The sequence below is a fragment of the Athene noctua genome, chromosome 23, assembly GCF_965140245.1.
Source record: "Athene noctua chromosome 23, bAthNoc1.hap1.1, whole genome shotgun sequence".
In the NCBI taxonomy this organism is placed as follows: Eukaryota; Metazoa; Chordata; class Aves; order Strigiformes; family Strigidae; genus Athene; species Athene noctua.
Window position 1 is genome coordinate 3,433,581 of NC_134059.1, and position 17,113 is coordinate 3,450,693.

General features: G+C 65.6%; 3 protein-coding genes across 7 annotated transcripts; 2 read left to right on the forward strand and 1 right to left on the reverse strand.

Annotated features, from left to right (window-relative positions):
- The first annotated feature begins 38 nt into the window (after positions 1–38).
- Positions 39–2,711, forward strand: LOC141969662 (glutathione S-transferase 2-like). 5 transcript variants are annotated; one of them, XM_074925676.1, is made up of 8 exons: positions 39–147; positions 282–357; positions 772–836; positions 928–1,009; positions 1,101–1,201; positions 1,419–1,514; positions 1,592–1,702; positions 1,790–2,711. In XM_074925676.1, exons 1-8 carry the CDS (start codon positions 112–114, stop codon positions 1,838–1,840), a joined length of 618 nt encoding a protein of 205 aa, XP_074781777.1. In that variant the 5' UTR covers positions 39–111; the 3' UTR covers positions 1,841–2,711. The 5 variants fall into 5 exon arrangements, with proteins under 5 accessions (XP_074781777.1, XP_074781780.1, XP_074781781.1 ...); XM_074925679.1 differs by having other exon boundaries at positions 2,297–2,711; XM_074925680.1 differs by having other exon boundaries at positions 2,395–2,711.
- Positions 2,712–3,720: 1,009 nt separating this feature from the next.
- On the forward strand, positions 3,721–6,186 carry LOC141969539 (glutathione S-transferase Mu 1-like). Its single transcript, XM_074925432.1, has 7 exons — positions 3,721–3,842; positions 4,176–4,251; positions 4,360–4,424; positions 4,518–4,599; positions 5,354–5,454; positions 5,576–5,671; positions 5,982–6,186. The coding sequence occupies exons 1-7, from the start codon at positions 3,810–3,812 to the stop codon at positions 6,075–6,077; spliced, it is 549 nt and encodes a 182-aa protein (XP_074781533.1). The 5' UTR covers positions 3,721–3,809; the 3' UTR covers positions 6,078–6,186.
- Positions 6,187–7,034: 848 nt separating this feature from the next.
- On the reverse strand, positions 7,035–12,133 carry EPS8L3 (EPS8 signaling adaptor L3). Its single transcript, XM_074925822.1, is given in 19 exon segments — positions 7,035–7,052; positions 7,147–7,279; positions 7,386–7,465; positions 7,559–7,687; positions 7,803–7,899; positions 7,993–8,205; positions 8,304–8,452; positions 8,606–8,680; positions 8,819–8,883; positions 8,975–9,083; positions 9,174–9,263; positions 9,265–9,294; positions 9,894–10,071; positions 10,456–10,532; positions 10,615–10,764; positions 11,512–11,667; positions 11,781–11,845; positions 11,930–12,003; positions 12,093–12,133. Coding segments are annotated over 19 exon segments (1,929 nt in total).
- Positions 12,134–17,113: the final 4,980 nt, after the last annotated feature.

A 17,113-nucleotide genomic window follows, 5' to 3' on the forward strand; every position in this document is an offset into this window, starting at 1 on the left:
CCTGCCTGCGCCCGGTCACGGGAGCGGGGAGGGGAAAGGGGAGGGTGCTGGGGGGGCTCGGCCTCTCCACCCCAGTCCAGTGTCCCCGCAGAGCCGCAGCCGGGTGCCACCATGGTGCTGATATTGGGGTACTGGGACATCCGTGGGGTGAGTGGGGATGGGGGGGGTGGCAATGCTTCACTGGGGGGGAGAGGAGTGGGGGGGGTTCCACGGTGGGTGGGGAGCGCAAGGAGGGAGTGTTGGTGGGTCCAAAAAGTGGGTGCTGTGTGTCCCCCCCCCAGCTGGCCCACGCCATCCGCCTGCTGCTGGAGTACACGGAGACGCCCTACCAGGAGCGGCAGTACCGCCCCGGGCCAGGTGAGGGGGGCAAATAGGGTGTCCCCCCCCCTCCATGTCCGCCCACCCCCTCCGGGACCCTCCTCACCCCACTCTGTCCTGGATCAGAAACTCGCCAAAGGAGAAACATTTCTCAGGGTGAAAGCACAGCCTGTCCTCTTGCCCCCCCCCCCGATCCCCCTCCTGCCGGGGGGGGGCACCTCTGCCCCGTGCCCCGCCCTGGACCTTGGCCCCGCTCAGCGTCCTCCTTGATCTACCCAGGGAGGGGGGAGGAAGGTGGGGGCACACGTGGCTGCTCCCGGAGCAGAGTGGGGACCCCCCCACTGCGCACCCCGCCCCACCCGTCAATTTGCTATGGGTGGGATGAGTGGGGATGGAGGGGGGGGTCTGGTGGAGCCCCCCCTCCATCTCTCTGCCCCCCCCCCCCTCCTCCAGCCCCTGACTTTGACCCGAGTGACTGGACCAACGAGAAGGAGAAACTGGGCCTCGATTTCCCCAACGTAGGTGGTGGATGGGGAACGGGGGGGGGTGGGGGGTGGGGAGGGGGCTGCCCCCCCCTCCAATGGCATCACCCCCCACCCCCCCCCGCAGCTGCCTTATCTCATCGACGGCCCCACCAAGCTGACGCAGAGCAACGCCATCCTGCGCTACATCGCCCGCAAGCACAACATGGGTGAGTGATGAAAGGGGGGGGCACAGCACCAAAGGGGGGGGGGGTCTCCAGGGTGGGGGCTGACTTGTGTGTCCCCCCCCATCTCCCGCAGGCGGTGAGACGGAGGAGGAGCTGTGGCGTGTGGATGTGCTGCAGAACCAGCTCATGGATTTGCGTATGAGCTTTGCCCAGCTCTGCTACAGCCCCGACTTCGTGAGTACCCCCGTGAGGGGGGGGCACGGGGGAAAGGACCCCCCCGGGGGTCTCATCCCCAACTTTGGGGACAAGGGGAATCAAACCACAGGCAGCACAGGGAGTGCACTGGGGTGCACCCCGTGCCTGGTTGCAGTCAGGGGGTGATGCCCCTGAGTGCTGGGGGGGGCTGGAGGGGGGGGGACACTCACCCCAACTCTGTGCCCCCCCCATGTAGGAGAAGCTGAAGTCAAAGTACCTGGAGCAGATGCCGAAGAAGCTGCGGGAGCTGTCGCAGTTCCTGGGCTCCCGGCCGTGGTTTGCGGGGCAGAAGGTAAATGTGGGGTGCTGGGGGTTTGGGGGGGGTGTCGCTGTGAGGGCTGACACCCCCCCCAACCCCCCCCCCCGCAGCTCACCTTCGTGGATTTTTTGGCCTACGACGTGCTGGACCAGCACCGCATGTTTGCCCCCGAGTGCCCCGAGCTGCAGGGCAACCTGGGCCAGTTCCTGCAGCGCTTCGAGGTGAGGGGGGACACCTGGGGACACCCCGGTGCCACCGGCCCTGTCCCTGACACCCTGGTGTCCCTGCACCCACCCCTGGCACCTCAGTGTCCCCCACCCCCAGTACCTTGGTGTTCCCAGCCCCATCCATATCCTTGAATCCCCGGTGTCCCCATCCCTGACCCCCTGCTGTCCCCATCTCAGTCACCACCCCTGACACCCCAAATTCCCCATCCCCAACACCCCCGGTGTCCCTGTCCCCATCTCTGTCCCCAACACCCTGGTGCCCCCATCCCCATCCCTGATATCCTGGTGTCCTCATCCCTGTCACCCCAGTGTCCTCCTCCTCATCCCTTACACCCCGGTGTCCCCATCTCTGTCACCACCCCTGACACCCCGAAGTCCCTGTCCCCATCCCAAACACCCCAGTGTCCCTGTCTCCCTCTCTGTCACCAACACCCTGGTGCCCCCATCCCCATCCCTGACACGCCGGTGTCCCCATCTCCATTGCCACCCCTGACACCTCAATGTCCCTGTCCCCATTCCTGACACCCTGGGGTCTCCACTCCCATCCTTAACGCTCTGGCGTCCCTATTCCCAACCCCAACACCCCAGTGTCATTGTCCCCATCCCTGACACCACGGTGTCCCCATCCCTGTCACCCCAGTGTCCCCATCCCTGACACCACGGTGTCCCCATCCCTGTCACCCCAGTGTCCCCATCCCTGACACCCCAGTGTCCCCGTCCCTGTCACCCCAGTGTCCCTGTCCCCATCCCTGTCACCCCGATGTCCCTGTCCCGTCTCCCCCCCGCAGGCGCTGGAGAAGATCTCAGCCTACATGAAGTCGGGGCGCTGCCTGAAGACCCCCGTTTTCTGGCGCACGGCGAAGTGGTGTAACACCAAGGAGTGAGCGGGGTGCCCCCCCCCCGCGCTGAGCCCCCCACTCTGAGCCCCCCACCCTGAGCCCCTCGCCGTGCCCCCCAGTCCCCTCCCTTGCAGAATAAACCAGGGGGGGCTGCCCCTTGTATGGCTGTTGCGTGGGGTGCATTGAGGTGCTGCGGGGGGGCTGGGAAGGGGGAGGGAGTGCGGGGACCCCCCCATTTTGTGTAAGTGACTCCTGGGGGGGGTAACAGGGGAAAGAGGAAGCCATTCCCCACATGTCCCCCCCCCCAGGATAAGGGGGACCCTCCGTGGAGACCACGGGCCCAAGGGGGGGGTCTATGCCCCTCAGGATAATGAGACCCCCAGGCAGCTTGGGGGGGCTGAAAGGGGGACCCTTTTGCAGCTTGGGGGGGGGTCACAGAGGGACCCACACCCCCCAGGATGACGAGGTCTGTAATGCAGACTGGGGGACCCCCACGCAGTCCAGGGGGCTGCAAGGCAGGATTTACCCCCCCCCCGAAGATAAAGGGGACCACATACATCTTGGGGGGTGCAAATGAGGCCTCATGCCCCCCCTTCCCTGCAGACTGGGGGGTCAAGGGGGGGCCCATGCCCTTCCCAGGACTAGGGAACCCCAAGGTACGCTGGGGGGGGTGTCCCCCTGAAGGATAAGGGGGGGGGTCACCCATGCAGTCTGGGTGAGGGGGACCCCCCCGTGCAGTGGGGGGTGGTGCAGAGCCCCCAAGGCACACTGGGGGGTCCAAGGGGAGGGGCATGCCCCTCAGGATAAGGGGGAGGGGGGGGGCCACGTGCATCTGGGAGGGGTTTTAAGGGGGGGTCCCGTGCCCCCTCCAGCATACGAGGGTTCCCATCCAGACTAGGGGGGGTGTCCGTGCTCCCCAAAAACGGGGGGGGGGGGGATCCTCACGTACCTTGGGGAGGAGGGGGGGAATTTCCATGACCCCCCAGGATAAGGGGGACCCCCTTTGAGGGGGGTGTGTGTCGTAGACCCCCCCCAGAATAAGGAGCACCCCAATGCAAACAGGGGAGCCCCGTAACCCCACCCAGGATGCTTGGGGGGGGGGGGGGGGGGATGCTACCCCTGTTCTGCAGCCGCATCCCGGCCCGTGTCCCTTTAAGACGCCCCCCCCGATGAAGCCCCGCCCCCGAGGAAGGGGCGGGGCGAGGCCGCCGGGGGGGGCTGTCACGCGGCCGGGGGGGCCCCAGCGATCGGCGCGCGCGGCCATGGCGGTGTTGGGCTACTGGGACATCCGCGGCGTGAGCGGGGCGGGGGGCTGCGCCCGGCCGGGGGGGCCTTCTCCTTGGGGGGGTGTGGGGTGTGTGTGTGCAGCGGCCTGTTCCCCCCCCCTGCATGGAGTACCCCCTGGTTTAGGGGAGGGGGGCAGCGGGGGGGTCCCTCATGTCTTTTAGGGGGGCTGCGGGGGGCGTCCCCGTGCATTTCTGGGAGGGGGGGGTGCGTTGCTTTTGGGGACACCCAGAGAGTTGGGGGGGCTGGGGGGGGACGGGACTGGAGGTGGGGGCGGGGCTCGCCCTCCTGCGTGCCTCAGTTTCCCCATTTTGGGGGTTACTGATCCCAGTGTCCCCCCCCAGCTCGCCCACGCCATCCGCCTGCTCCTGGAGTACACCGAGACCCCCTACGAGGACAAGCTGTACAGCTGCGGGGAAGGTAAGGGGGGGGCCGGGGGGGTCCCCATGACCCCTTCAAGCTCTCTGTTTTTTAGGGGGGGGGATATGGTGTCACACCGCCCCCCCCCCCCCCCCCCGCTCCTTCCAGCTCCCGACTACGACAAGAGCCAATGGATCAACGAGAAGGAGAAGCTGGGGCTGGACTTCCCCAATGTAGGTGGCCTGGAGCCGGGGGGGGGTTATGGGGGGGTTGTGTGTCCTGGTGGCCCCGAGCCCTGGTGGCCCCACGCCTTGTGTCCCCTCCAGCTCCCTTACTTCATTGATGGCACCACCAAGCTCACGCAGAGCAACGCCATCATGCGCTACATCGCCCGCAAGCACAAGATGTGTGAGTGTGGGGGTGGGGCTTGGGCTTGCGTGGGGTTGGGCTTGACCTTGGGGTTGAGCTTGGGGTTGGGCTTGGAGTTGGGGTTGGGCTTGACCTTGGGGTTGAGCTTGGGGTTGGGCTTGGAGTTGGGGTTGGGCTTGACCTTGGGGTTGAGCTTGGGGTTGGGCTTGGAGTTGGAGTTGGGGTTGGGCTTGGCCTTGGGGTTGAGCTTGGGCTTGGCCTTGGGGTTGAGCTTGGGGTTGGGCTTGGTGTTGGAGTTGGGGTTGGATGTGAATTCGGGGTTGGGTTGAGCTTGGGGTTGGACGTGAATTTGGGGTTGGAGTTGGACTTGGGGTTAGGCTTGGAGCTGGGGTTGGGCTTGGATTTGGGGTTGGAACTGGATTTGGACTTGGAGCTGGGGTTGGGTTTGGGTTGAGTTTGGGATTGGAGTTGGGGTTGGATGTGGATTTGGGTTGGGTTTAGATTTGGGGTTGGAGTTGGGCTTGGAGTTGGGTTGGGGTTGGGCTTAGATTTGGGGTTGGAGTTGGGTTGGACTTGGATTTGGGCTTGGGCTTGAGCTCGGGGTTGGAGTTCTTTAGTCTTGGTCTTAGAATAGAGTTAGGTTTGATCCTGGAGTTGGGTTGGGGTTTTGTTGGGGTTAAGTTTGGGCTTGGAGTTATTTGAGTTTAGGGTTGGGCTTCGAGTCGGGTTGGGGTTAGGCTGGGCTGGGGTTAGGCTGGGCTGGGGGACACCCCCCAGCGCTGCCCCCCCGCAGGTGGTGAGACGGAGGAGGAGATCCTGCGCGTGGACATGCTGGAGAACCAGATCATGGATTTCCGCATGAGCCTGGTGATGGTCTGCTACAACCCCGACTTCGTGAGTGTCCCCTGCGCGGGGGGGGCGGCCCTTCCCCTCCCGGGCTTGTGTCAGTGTTGGGGACCCCACTTGGGGTTGGGGGGGGCGCTCAGCCTCACCCCTCCACCCCTCCCTCCTGCAGGAGAAGCTCAAGCCGGGCTACCTGGAGCAGCTGCCGGGCAAGCTGAAGCTCTTCTCCAACTTCTTGGGGGACAGAAAGTGGTTTGTGGGGGAGAAGGTACCGCCAGGACCCCTGAGGGGGGCAGGGGGGGCTGGGGAGGGGGTTTGTCCCCCTGCTGGTCCTCACGGGGTGTCCCTGTCCCCCCCCGCCCCCCTCCAGCTCACCTTCGTGGACTTCCTCATGTTCGACGTGCTGGAGCAGAACCGCATCTTCGAGCCCAAGTGCCTGGAGCCCTTCAAGAACCTCAAGGACTTCATGGATCGTTTTGGGGTGAGCTGGGACACCCCCCCGCCCCGGGCATTGCCCTCCCTGAGGTGAGGGGTACAGGTTTGTGACCCCCCCGCCCTTGCCCCCCCCCTCCCCGCAGGCCCTGGAGAAGGTGGCTGCCTACATGAAGTCCAGCCGCTTCCTCAAGATGCCCATCAACAACAAGATGGCCAAGTGGGGCAACAAGAAGGAGTAGGGGGGGGGGCAGGGGGGGTCCTGACCTCACCCCCCCAGCACCCTCCATTGTGGGGTGGGGTGGGCACCGCTGGCGTGAGGCCCCCCCTGACACAATAAAGTGATTTAGATGTGGCACCCGGAGCCCCCTCACTGAGCGCTGCGGGGTGGGCGTGGGGTGGGTGGGGGCATCTCTGCTGCCTCAGCTCCCCCCCCCCCAGCCTTGGCTTGGATGGGGTTTGGGGGGGCACAAGCTCAGCCCCCCTCTCCTCGCTCCCCTGGGGAAGGAGCTCTGCCCCTCCCCCCTTCTCATTAGCTCATTCCTGCCCACTAATGAGGCAGCGCTGATGAAGTTGGGGGGGCAGGGGGGGGGCTTGGTGCCCTGCGACTCCCCCGCAGTGCAGAGCCCGGGCTGGGGGCACGGCACGAGGTGGGTGTGTGGTGTGTGTGCCCACAATGGGGACCCTGAGGTGTCCCTTGGGTGCTGCTGGGGGGGGGTGTGGCACCCCGAGTCCCCTTCCCTGTCCCCTCCCTGCCCCCCCGGGATGGCCCCACTGGTGACACAGGAGGAGGGGGGGGGTGATGTCCCCACAGACCCTTTACTCGTCACTCTTTATTTTCCACAGCCGTCGCTTTACATTTTGTGGGGTGCACACACATTCCACCGTGCCCGGTCCCCCTCGGGGGGGGATGGGGGGGTGGGCTGCCCACCCCTCACTTCCCTGCCGGGGGTGGGAGGGGGATCTGGTAGCGCATCTCCTGGGGTGGGGGGGTCCCCAAGAGCCCTCCAGCACCGGCTTGTGGCAGTAGTGGCTTTGAGGGGGGACGTGTCCCCTTACTCCCACGGTGTAGCTCACCATTTTGGGGGGTCCAGGCGGGATGGGGGGTGTGGGGTTCCCCCCCCCCCCCCATTCCTGCAGTGCCTGGGGGTGCTCCATCCTGGGAGGGGTGTGGTGGGGACAGTTGGGGACATGGTGGCTCAATCCCTGGGACCCAGCTGCAGAGAAGGGAAAGGGAGAAGCAGTTGGGGGGGAGTGGGGGGACCCCAGGGTGGGGAGGGGGCTGTGGAGGGCCGGGGGGGGGTCCCTCACCCCCAGGGACGTCCTGGCGGAGGAGAGCTTGAAGAGGACTCGCCGCCACTCCTCGGGGCAGACGGCTCGGAGCTCCTCGGGGCTCATCTGCAGCAACTGGTGCCCGCTCAGCACCCCCAGGCACCGCACGGTGCTGCGGAGGGACAGACGGGGGTGAGCAGGGCACCCCCCCCCCCGCCTCAAATGAAGCCACACGGCTCAGGGGGGGTATGGGGGGGGGGGCTCAGGGGTTCACCTACATCCGCGAGAAGCCCTTGTCCTTCAGCCAGGCTGTCACCTCTGCCGGCGAGGAGTTGGGGTGTAGTTTAGGGGGGGTGTCCTGGAGCGGGGCATAAGAGGAAGGGAACAGCAGGGTGGCCCCCTGACACCCCCTCCTGGCAGGGGGATGCAGGGAGGGGGCGGGAGAGGGGACACCCACCTGGCTGGCGCTGTGTCCCTCCCCATCCCCCTGCCCCAGGGGCTCCAGGATGTTACTGGGGACGTAGCCCTTCTCCCCCCGGTTGTCCTGCACCAGCCACCACTTTCTCCGCTGGTCCAGGACCTGAGGGGTGTGGTGACAAAAGGGGAGGGTGGGGGGGCAGCACCCTGCTGTCACCCCCTTTCCAGGACCAGGGCAGGGTGGGTTCCCCAGTCCATCCTCCCCAGGAGCTTTCTACCTGCAGCGTGTCCCCCATCCTGATGCTCAGCTCCTGCGGGTTCCTGCCCTGAAACTCGTACAGGGCTCGGACCAGCCCCTGGGCAGGGAAGGGGGCCCTGGAGATTGTTTTTTTGGAGGGGGGGGAAGCACTCAGCCAGGGGCTGGATCCTGCCCCCCCCCGCCCTCATCATCTGCGGGGCAGCACTTACACTTGGCCAGGATTGTCCCTCCGGCCGGTGACCGGCGACTGCGCGGGGAGCAGAGAGAAGGGCGAGTGTTGAGAGCGAGTTGAGGAAACTGAGGCAGGCGGTGGGAGATGCTGAGCCCCCCCCGGCTGTCCCTGCTCCATGGGGGGGGGCAGCCACCCGTCTGAGAAGATGGGGATGTAGCCGGGCACCAGCTCGCCGTTGGGGTACTCTGCCCTGCGATGGGCAGGAGAAAGCCAAGGTGGGGGGGTGGGGGTGTCGCTGAACACCCTCCCCCCCCCCCCCCCAACTCGATGTGGGGGGCTGGGCCCCACCTGGTCTTGTTCCAGGCGATGCCCAGGCTCTTCCAGGTGCCGTAGTCATCCTGGTGCAGGGTCCTCTCCAGCAGCTCCACCGCCTCCGGCACCAGCAGCGGGGCCTCCACCGCCGGCGCCAGGCTGGGGCTGGGGCAGTGGTCCAGGACCTGCCGGTGGTGGTGATGGAGCAGCAACCCCCATACCTGTGCCCTCACCCCCCCGCCTCTGCAACCCCTCGGGCGGAGGGGGGGTGGGGAGGGGGGAAGAGCTGCTGCTCACCCCTGGGTGAGAGGTTGGGACCTGTTTTGGGGGGCACTCACGAAGGAGAGGGCTGTGAAGATGAGATGCAGCAGCTCGGAGGGATCTGGCTCCCGCACGTGCCGGTGGGTCCTTCCCTGTGTGAAAGGGGGAAAGGGTGTCCCCACGCAGCCCCCCCATCCCCACGCAGCCCCCCAACCCAGCAGTGGAGCAGGAAGGGACATGCCGGGGGTGCCCATGAGCACTGGGGTCACATCCAGCCCAACAGGACCTACCACGAGGTTGAAGGCGTATTTCACCTTCTGGAAAAAGTCTGTGTACTCGTCCTTGGAGGGCAGCGCTGGGGGGGCAGAGACGGGGGGCTGGCACCAGGATGTGCCCCCCCGGACCCTTGCCAGCCCCTCTCCTGGGACACAGCCCTCCCTCACCACCTTTATTCTTCTTCTTCTTCTTCTGGTTGGTGGTGTTGGCCAAGCCCAAGGCTGTCTTCAGCTGGACCACGAAGAGGTCCAAGTCGTTCAGCACATGGTTGAGGACATCCTGCAGGAGCAGGATGGGACCCGGTGGGTGCTGGTGGGGAGGGCTGGGGTGTCCCTGTCTGAGGTGGGGGGGATGTGGGGTGGGACTTACAACATCTCGGTCCACGCTGGATGTGACCTGGCTTGGGGGGTTGGTCCATGGTGTCTGCTGGGTGTCCTGCAGGCCTGGTGACAGAAGAGGGGGGGTCCCAACTCTGCTGCCCATCACCCCACTCCAACCCCCTGCTGTTGTGGAAACTGAGGCACAGAATCCCAGAATCATCTGGGTTGGAAAAGCCCTTGCAGCTCCTCCAGCCCAACCATGACCCTCACCCTGACCGTTCCCAGCTCCCCCAGATCCCTCAGCGCTGGCTCAGCCCGACTCTTCAACCCCTCCAGGGATCCCGGGGACTCCCCCCTGCCCTGGGCAGCCCATTCCAACGCCCAACAGCCCCTTCTGCACAGAAATCCTTCCTCAGAGCCAGCCTGACCCTGCCCTGGGCAGCTTGAGGCCATTCCCTCGGGGCCTGGCGCTGGGGCCTTGGCTCCAGAGACTCATCCCCCCTCTCTGCCCCCTCCTGGCAGGGAGTTGCAGAGGGCCAGGAGGTCTCCCCTCAGCCTCCTCTTCTCCAGACTGAACCCCCCAGTTCCCCCAGCCGCTCCCCAGCAGACCTGTGCTCCAGACCCTGCCCCAGCTCCGTTGCCCTTCTCTGGCCACGCTCGAGTCATTCAATGGCCTTTTTGGGGTGAGGGGCCCAGAACTGAACCCACTCAGCGAGGGGCGGCCTCACCAGTGCCCAGCACAGGGCTCAGATCCCTTCCCTGTCCCTGCTGGCCACCCTGGTGCTGGTCCAAACCCCACCCGAGACTCACCGTAGTGCGAGGAGGGCAGCCCCCGCTGGGGGTGTGTGTGGAAGTCGGGTTCGGGGATCTCTGCCCACTGCTCCGGGGCCGTGTAGAGACTCTGCGTGTACGGGGGGGCCGGGCCCGGTGGCATGTCCAGGCTGCTCCTGGGCAAGGAGGGATGGGGCAGGGGCTGAGCCTGCGGCTCAGGTACGGGGCAGGGGGGGGTGTCTGTCTGGGGGGGCGAGGTGGGAAGGGGGCTGAGCCCAATGGTGGGCTATGGGAGTCTGTGCCCATGGGTGTGGGGTAGGAGGGGGGCTGAGCCAGGAGCTGGGGTACTGGGGTAAAAGGGGGGGTCCACTGCCCAGGAGGGTGAGGGGGGATCTCTGTCAAGAGGGAAGAGGAAAGCAGGCAGAAGGGGGTCTGTGCCCACAAAGAGGGTCTCTTTGGGGGACGTGGGGGCAGCGTGGGCTTATCCTCCCCCCACAGACCCACCACAACTTGGGGGAGGGGGGGGCAGACTTGGGGGTCCAGTCCATGCACGCCCTTACCTCTGCCTGTACTGACTCCTCTGCTCCTCCTTCCACTGCTTCAGCAGCTTCTCCAGGCTGCTCTTCAGCATCTCTGCCTGGGACAGACCCAGCACCATCAACCCCCCCATCCCGGGGTGCTGCCCACCCCCCATCCAGCCCCCCACCCCCAGGGCTCACCCCCAGATGCTCGCACTGGAAGAGCAGGACGCTGGTCCCCGGGGGGCTCAGCTCCTGGACGCTGATGGTCAACACCGAGTTGTAGCCGCCGACGTCCAGCACGGCCGAGCACCCCTGCACGCTGCCCAGCGGGTAAGCGTCCAGCTCCTCCTGGCCGGGGGGAGGGAAAAAAGGGGTGCTCAGCCCCCCCAGAATGGCTGGTAAAGGGTTAAGGGGATGCTAAGGGTAGAGGGGTGCTGGGGCGTGGGGGGCTTGTAGGGTTGTGGGGGTGTAAGGGTTAAGGGGGGTGGTGGGGTGGCACAGTGAGGGGAGTATCAGGTTTTTTGGGGTGCTGAGTCTCGGGGGGAGTGGTGTGGGGTAGGGTTGTGGGTGCCAGGTTTGTAGGGGTGCAGGGGTTGGGGGGTGACATGGTTATGGGGGTGCCAGTGTTATAGGGGTGCAAGGGTGGTGGTTGGTGCCAGTGCCAAGGAGGTGTGGGGGTACTCAGGTTATGGGGGTGTCGTAGGTGGGGGAATACTGGATTTGGGGGGTGGTTGGGTCCAGGATGGGTGTCAAGGCCAAGGTGGGTGCTAGGGTTGGGGGTGCAGGGGGGGTGCCAGGGCTGGGGGGGGTGTTGGAAGGCTGATGTGCAAGCTGGGGTGAAGGGGGGTACCAGGATTCGTGGGGTGCCTTGGCTGGAGTGGGTGTCAGGGCCAAGGGTGGGGTCAAGGGCCATTTGGGGGGGGGGGATCCCAGAGTTATGGGGGTGCCAGAGCTGCAGGGGGTGCCACAGCTGGGGGAACACCAGATTTATGGGGGTGCTGGGTCCACAGTGTGTGCCATGGCAAAGCTGGGTGCCGTGGCTGGGAAGCACCAGGTTTTGGGGGTGCCCTGGCCCTGGGGGGGGCGGTGTGTTACCTTGCTCTCCACATCCCTCAGCACCACTTCCTGGTCCTTGACTTGCAGGATGAGATCCTGCCCCCAGACCCGTCCCTGAGCCTCCAGCACCTTGAGGCGCTCCAGGCAGTCCTGGGTGCTGCGGACGTCCCTCTCCAGGCGCATTGTCAGCAGGTGCTGGGGGGGGGAGACACACAGCACCGGGGGGCACCGGGTGCCCGGTGACCACCCCAACCGGAGCGGGGCACCTTAGCAAGGTGCTTGCGGGTTGTTGGGGGGGGGTCTCTTACCTCAACGTGGTGCTGGAAATCGCTTTGGGGCTTGAGCAGGGTCTGGCCGTAGTCCTTGCGCTGGTCTGCGGGGACACGCGGGGTCAGGGGACGGGGACAGGCTGGGGGGTGGGAGCAGAGGAGGGTTTTGGGGTGCAGCCCTCACTCACTGTAGATGCTTTTTCCGCTGGGGCGGGCGAAGCTGTTGGCCCGTTGGAGCACGGAGCTGTCGTCGTATTCGTTCCTGGATGGACAAACGGACGGACTGACCGTCGTGCCCTGTGGCGTGGTCCCCTCTCGGGGAGCCCTCGGGGGGGTCCCCAGGGTACTCACCGGGGTGGGGGGTTGCTCCAGTGGCCGAAGAGGTCTCCCATCTTGTTGGGGGCAGTGAGGGCAGCTCGATGCTGCTACGGGGTTCTGGGCTGGACACGGTCCCTGTGTCACCCCCGGTGTGTCCCCAAACACCAGGGGCCCCCCAGAACGGTGACATCACCCCGGTTCCCAGCAGGACCCCCCTGCCCACCCACCCCCAGCCATCCTGCCCCATCCTAGCCCCGCGGGGTTCACCCAGCAGCCAGAGCCAACCCCCCCTCCCCCAACATGTCACTAAGTGGGGGTCCCTGTTCCGGGGTGCCCCCACTCACCCCAATCCCAGTGCCGCTGGCTCGGCCGCCCAGGCTGGGAGCGCGCAGTGGAAGGTGGCACGGGTGGGGGCAAGGCCTTGACGTCGTCACCGCACCCGCCTGCTCTTTGCCCGATGGCGTCTGCTTCAAGGCGGGGTTGGGGGGGGGACACACAACCACCTGGCACAGCCCCCACCGTTCACCCTGGGGTGCCCACCCTGCCCTCCCCTCAGGGCACCCAGGTGGGCTGCAGCCTGGAGAGGACAGGGTGCCCCCACCCCAAGGCCAACTTGACACCCACACCCACACCCCCCCCTCCCTGGGGCTGAGCCTCGGTGACGTCCCACATGGCAGCACCCAACCCTCTCTCCCACAGACCTCTGTGCCCGTGCCCAGCGGGTAACCCCGGGCTCGCCCCGAAACTCGGGGAAAACTTCCCGGGTGGTTTGTGCCAAGGAAGGGCCCAGATCCGGCGTGACCTTGGGTAAGGCTGGGGACAGCAGGGTCACCGTCCCCAGCGCCGCGGGGGCACCCCCGCCCCCGGGTGCCCAGCCCTGCTCCATCCCGCAGGGTCCCCGCTGCAGGAGCCGCCCCTGGGCACCCCCAGGATCATCGGGGAGAGCGCCAGCCCCAGTCTGTGTGTCCCCCGCCCCGAGCCAGGGGACACTGAGTGTCGTGTCCGTGGGAGCGGGGGGACCTGCTGGCCCTCCTCCCCTGGCACAGTGAGGTGGCTTTTGGGTTCATTTTTGAGTTTTTTGGCTTTTCTGGGCAGGTCCTGGTGCAGCTTGAGAGGGGTGATGGGGTGGGTGGGCTGTAGCCACTATGTCCCTAAGGGCATCACTGGCTGTGTGGGGTCCCATCTGTGCCCCCCATGGCCCCCCAAGCTGTCACATCCGGGCTGACCCTCTCTCTCCATTTTTTTTTCCATGTTTTTGGGCCAAACCGGCCCCACCGACTCCAGGACCTCGTACCCGAGAGCGTCACGCGGAGCAGGCAGTGACACCCCTTTGGGTGTTCAGGGACCATCAGTGGACAGGTACGAGCAGAACCGAGGGGACAAAGTGACAGGGTGGGGGGGGGAGTGTCTGGGAATGGCCCCCAGGGAGCGGGTGTAGGGGTTGGGGTCGTGCCTCAGTTTCCCCATTTCAGGGAGGGGCGGGGTGCAGTCCCACCTGCGGCCACCGGAGGGCAGCACGTCCCCACGTCGCCCGTGTCCCCAGATGTGTACCCCCCCCTCCCCCTAGATGCGCAGCCCCCCCCAATACAGGTCCCCGACGTGCCCGGTGCCACCCCAGGAACTACTGGCAGCGCCGACCCCACCGGGGTCCCTGGCGCTGGGGGACCTTTGGGTGACACTTCTCGAGGTGGGGCACAAGCAGCCATCTGCTCTGTGGTGTCACAGTCCCTGTGGGAGGTTTGGGGGTTACAGCCCCCCAACAGCTGAGCACCCCCCCCCAGTAGATATACTGCTGTGGAAGGGAATTGGAGGGAGGGGGGTCCCCTGACACAGGCCCCCTCCCCCCTCTTCCTTAGGGACTGGGCACCCTGCCTTGAGGGGGGGCTTGGGGAGAGGTTTGGGGAGAAAAGTGGGGGGGGGCATTTGGGGATATGGGCCAAAATTCCTCCCCTAACCACCACCACCACACCCCCCCCCCCGAGGGACCTGTCCTGCTCTGTCAGGGATTTAAATGGCATTTGGGATCTGTTTAGGATTGTGGGTGCTGGCTGGCTGAAGGGTGCTTGTCCCTGTGCTGCTCCCCAGTTCACCCAGTGCCACCAGCCAGCCAGTGCTGGGCTACACTGGGGTGCAGCACCACCACAGCACCCCTCCCCAGCACCCTGCGGGGACCCAGTCCACCCAGCACCCCTGACTGGGAGCCGTGTGAGCAGGGAACTGGGGTGCCACAGCATTTCTGGCTCTGCCCAGAGCTCCCGGATACCTGGGTCCCTTCCCGGTGACCGTCCCCAGCACCGGGGTGGCCTCAGAGGGGTGACGAGCTGTGAGGAGGAAGCCAGGTCCCCGTGCCGAGGACAACAAACCCCACGGGCCACTCGTTACCTGGGGATGCTGGTGGCACTGGCTTGGCCCCAAATTGTGCACCCTGGGGTGTCTCCGACCACCCCCAAGCTCCCCCTGCACCCCAGCCACATCCCAAGGGCTGAACCAAGGCACCCCGATACCCCCAGCGCCGCTGCAAGCTCGGCCGTGCCTCAGTTTCCCCAGTCGCATTCCGTTGCCCCTCCGGGCTTGGCCGTGGCTCGGAGGCTGCGTCAGGCTGGAGGAATCCGGCTCCTTCCCCGGCTCTTTATGGCACTCGTGGGTCTGGGGTGGGCTTGACCCCCCCTCCAGCAGCACCCACAGCACGGGGAGAACCATGGCCCACCCCTCTGCAGGGACAGGATGCTCGTCCTGCCCCTTCCCAGCTCCTCCCAGTCACTCCACTGGTTAAGCTGGGAATAGCACCGGCTGCAGAAATATTATTAAAAAAAAAATTTTTTTCTTCCCCTTGATTTCCAGCTGGAGGCACCATCTCCCTGCGCAGCCCCAGCCAGGCTGTGCCCTCTCAGGAAGAACCCAGGGGCCACCAACCCCCTTGGGAAGAGCCGGGAAGGGGCTCGGAGGCTTCGCCCACCCCTCCAGCCCGGGGTGACACCGCAGCCATTTGCCATTTCAGGTTTGGAAACCCCCAGCGTCAAAATGTGCCGAATCCGTGAGTTGACCTCAAAACACAGGTATTCTGGGGAGAAAAATGGCCCCATCCTGCACCCCCTTTTGTGCCCTGTAAAGCTCCTGGGTGGGGGGACACCAACACAGCCTTGGGGCCACAGCCACCAGTCACCCACCCTGTCCCCACGCTGGGGACAGCGCGGGGTGGGTGCAGATTTGGGGGTGCCCAGGCAGAGGGGGACTGTGGGGCCGCCAATTCCTGGAATGAACCGGTGACACATCGCTCCCAGCCAGGTGCCACCGGGGCCGCGGTGCCGGAAAGCAGCTGTGGCTCCCGGCTGCTGGGTGCCGGCCAGCGGCACAAACCACCGGCCAGCCTGGATCCGTCCCCACGTCACCGAGGCGAAGTGTGGGGCGGACCGCGGTGTACCCAGGACCTGCCGCCTAATTGCTGGGGACCAGCGGCTCCCCGTCATTTTGGGGATGCGTGGGGATGGTTTAACCCCTTGGGGGCTGGGAAATTGTGTCTCATCGTTCTCCCTGGGCCGGAGGAATGGCACGGCACAGCCCCCAGGGTCGGGATGTCCCTCTCGGTGATGCCCAAATCCACAAGCCCTGCCCCCCACGGGGTGTCCTTAGTGGTGATGGTGACAAGCCGATGTCCCAGCTGTCATGGCAGCCAGGCCTGGAGCTGTTTTGGGGTGACACGTGGGGGGCAGATGGAGGGATGTTCAGTGAAGCCCTGCTGTCACCCTGTCTCCCTGCACCCTGCTCAGTCTGTCCCCAGTCCATGGCCACCCCAGTGCACCGTGTCCCCTCCCTGCCCGTGGTTTTAACCCCTCTGCCCTGAACCAGTAGGTGTGGAGTCAGAGCAGGGGGAGCCCCAGGTGGGTGCCCGGAGGATGCTCCTGCATCACCCTGGTCGCATCTTGCCAAGGGGTTCAGGCAACCGCCTGGCACGGCCACTGCAGGAGGGCATCACGGAGCCAGTGTGGCACCCAGAGCCACTGCCGGGTCCTGGTCACCCTCTGTGTCCCTTTGTTGTGGGCTCGCTGGGGGCTTCGTCTCTTCCTCCACCACCATTTGACAGTCAGAGAGGGACCTGGGGGGGTTGATCGATACCCGGCTAAACAGGAGCCAGCAGGAGCCAGTGTGGCCAGCAGGGACAGGGAAGGGATCTGAGCCCTGTGCTGGGCACTGGTGAGGCCGCCCCTCGATGAGTGGGTTCAGTTTTGGGCCCCTCACCCCAAAAAGGCCATTGAATGACTCGAGCGTGGCCAGAGAAGGGCAACGGAGCTGGGGCAGGGTCTGGAGCACAGGTCTGCTGGGGAGCGGCTGGGGGAACTGGGGGGGTTCAGTCTGGAGGAGGCTGAGGGGAGACCTCCTGGCCCTCTGCAACTCCCTGCCAGGAGGGGGCAGAGAGGGGGGATGAGTCTCTGGAGCCAAGGCCCCAGCGCCAGGCCCCGAGGGAATGGCCTCAAGCTGCCCAGGGCAGGGTCAGGCTGGCTCTGAGGAAGGATTTCTGTGCAGAAGGGGCTGTTGGGCGTTGGAATGGGCTGCCCAGGGCAGGGGGAGTCCCCGGGATCCCTGGAGGGGTTGAAGAGTCGGGCTGAGCCAGCGCTGAGGGATCTGGGGGAGTTGGGAACGGTCAGGGTGAGGGTCATGGTTGGGCTGGAGGAGCTTCAAGGGCTTTTCCAACCGAGATGATTCTGTGATCCCCAGAGGTACTGGCATGATGCTGCCACCTCACTTCCCCAGGAATATCCTCGGGACACCCCTTGGGTTCCCAGCCCCGAGCCTGGTACCATGAGCTCTGTGGCCATGGGCCATCCTGGTCCTTGTTGCTCTGCCTTTCCCCAGAGAATCCCATCTCTTCTGAGGAACAGGAAGAAATCTTTAGCTTTCCAAAATCCCTCTGATGATGTCCTCAAAGGCTTTCCAGAAGAAACACCCTGAAAGCAGCACCATCCTCCTCTGCTTTTTAATCTGCTGCTGATTTTTTTTCCCTTTCTTATATCTGGAGGGTGCTGGAGAAGGTGCTGGCTAGTGGGTGATGCACTGGG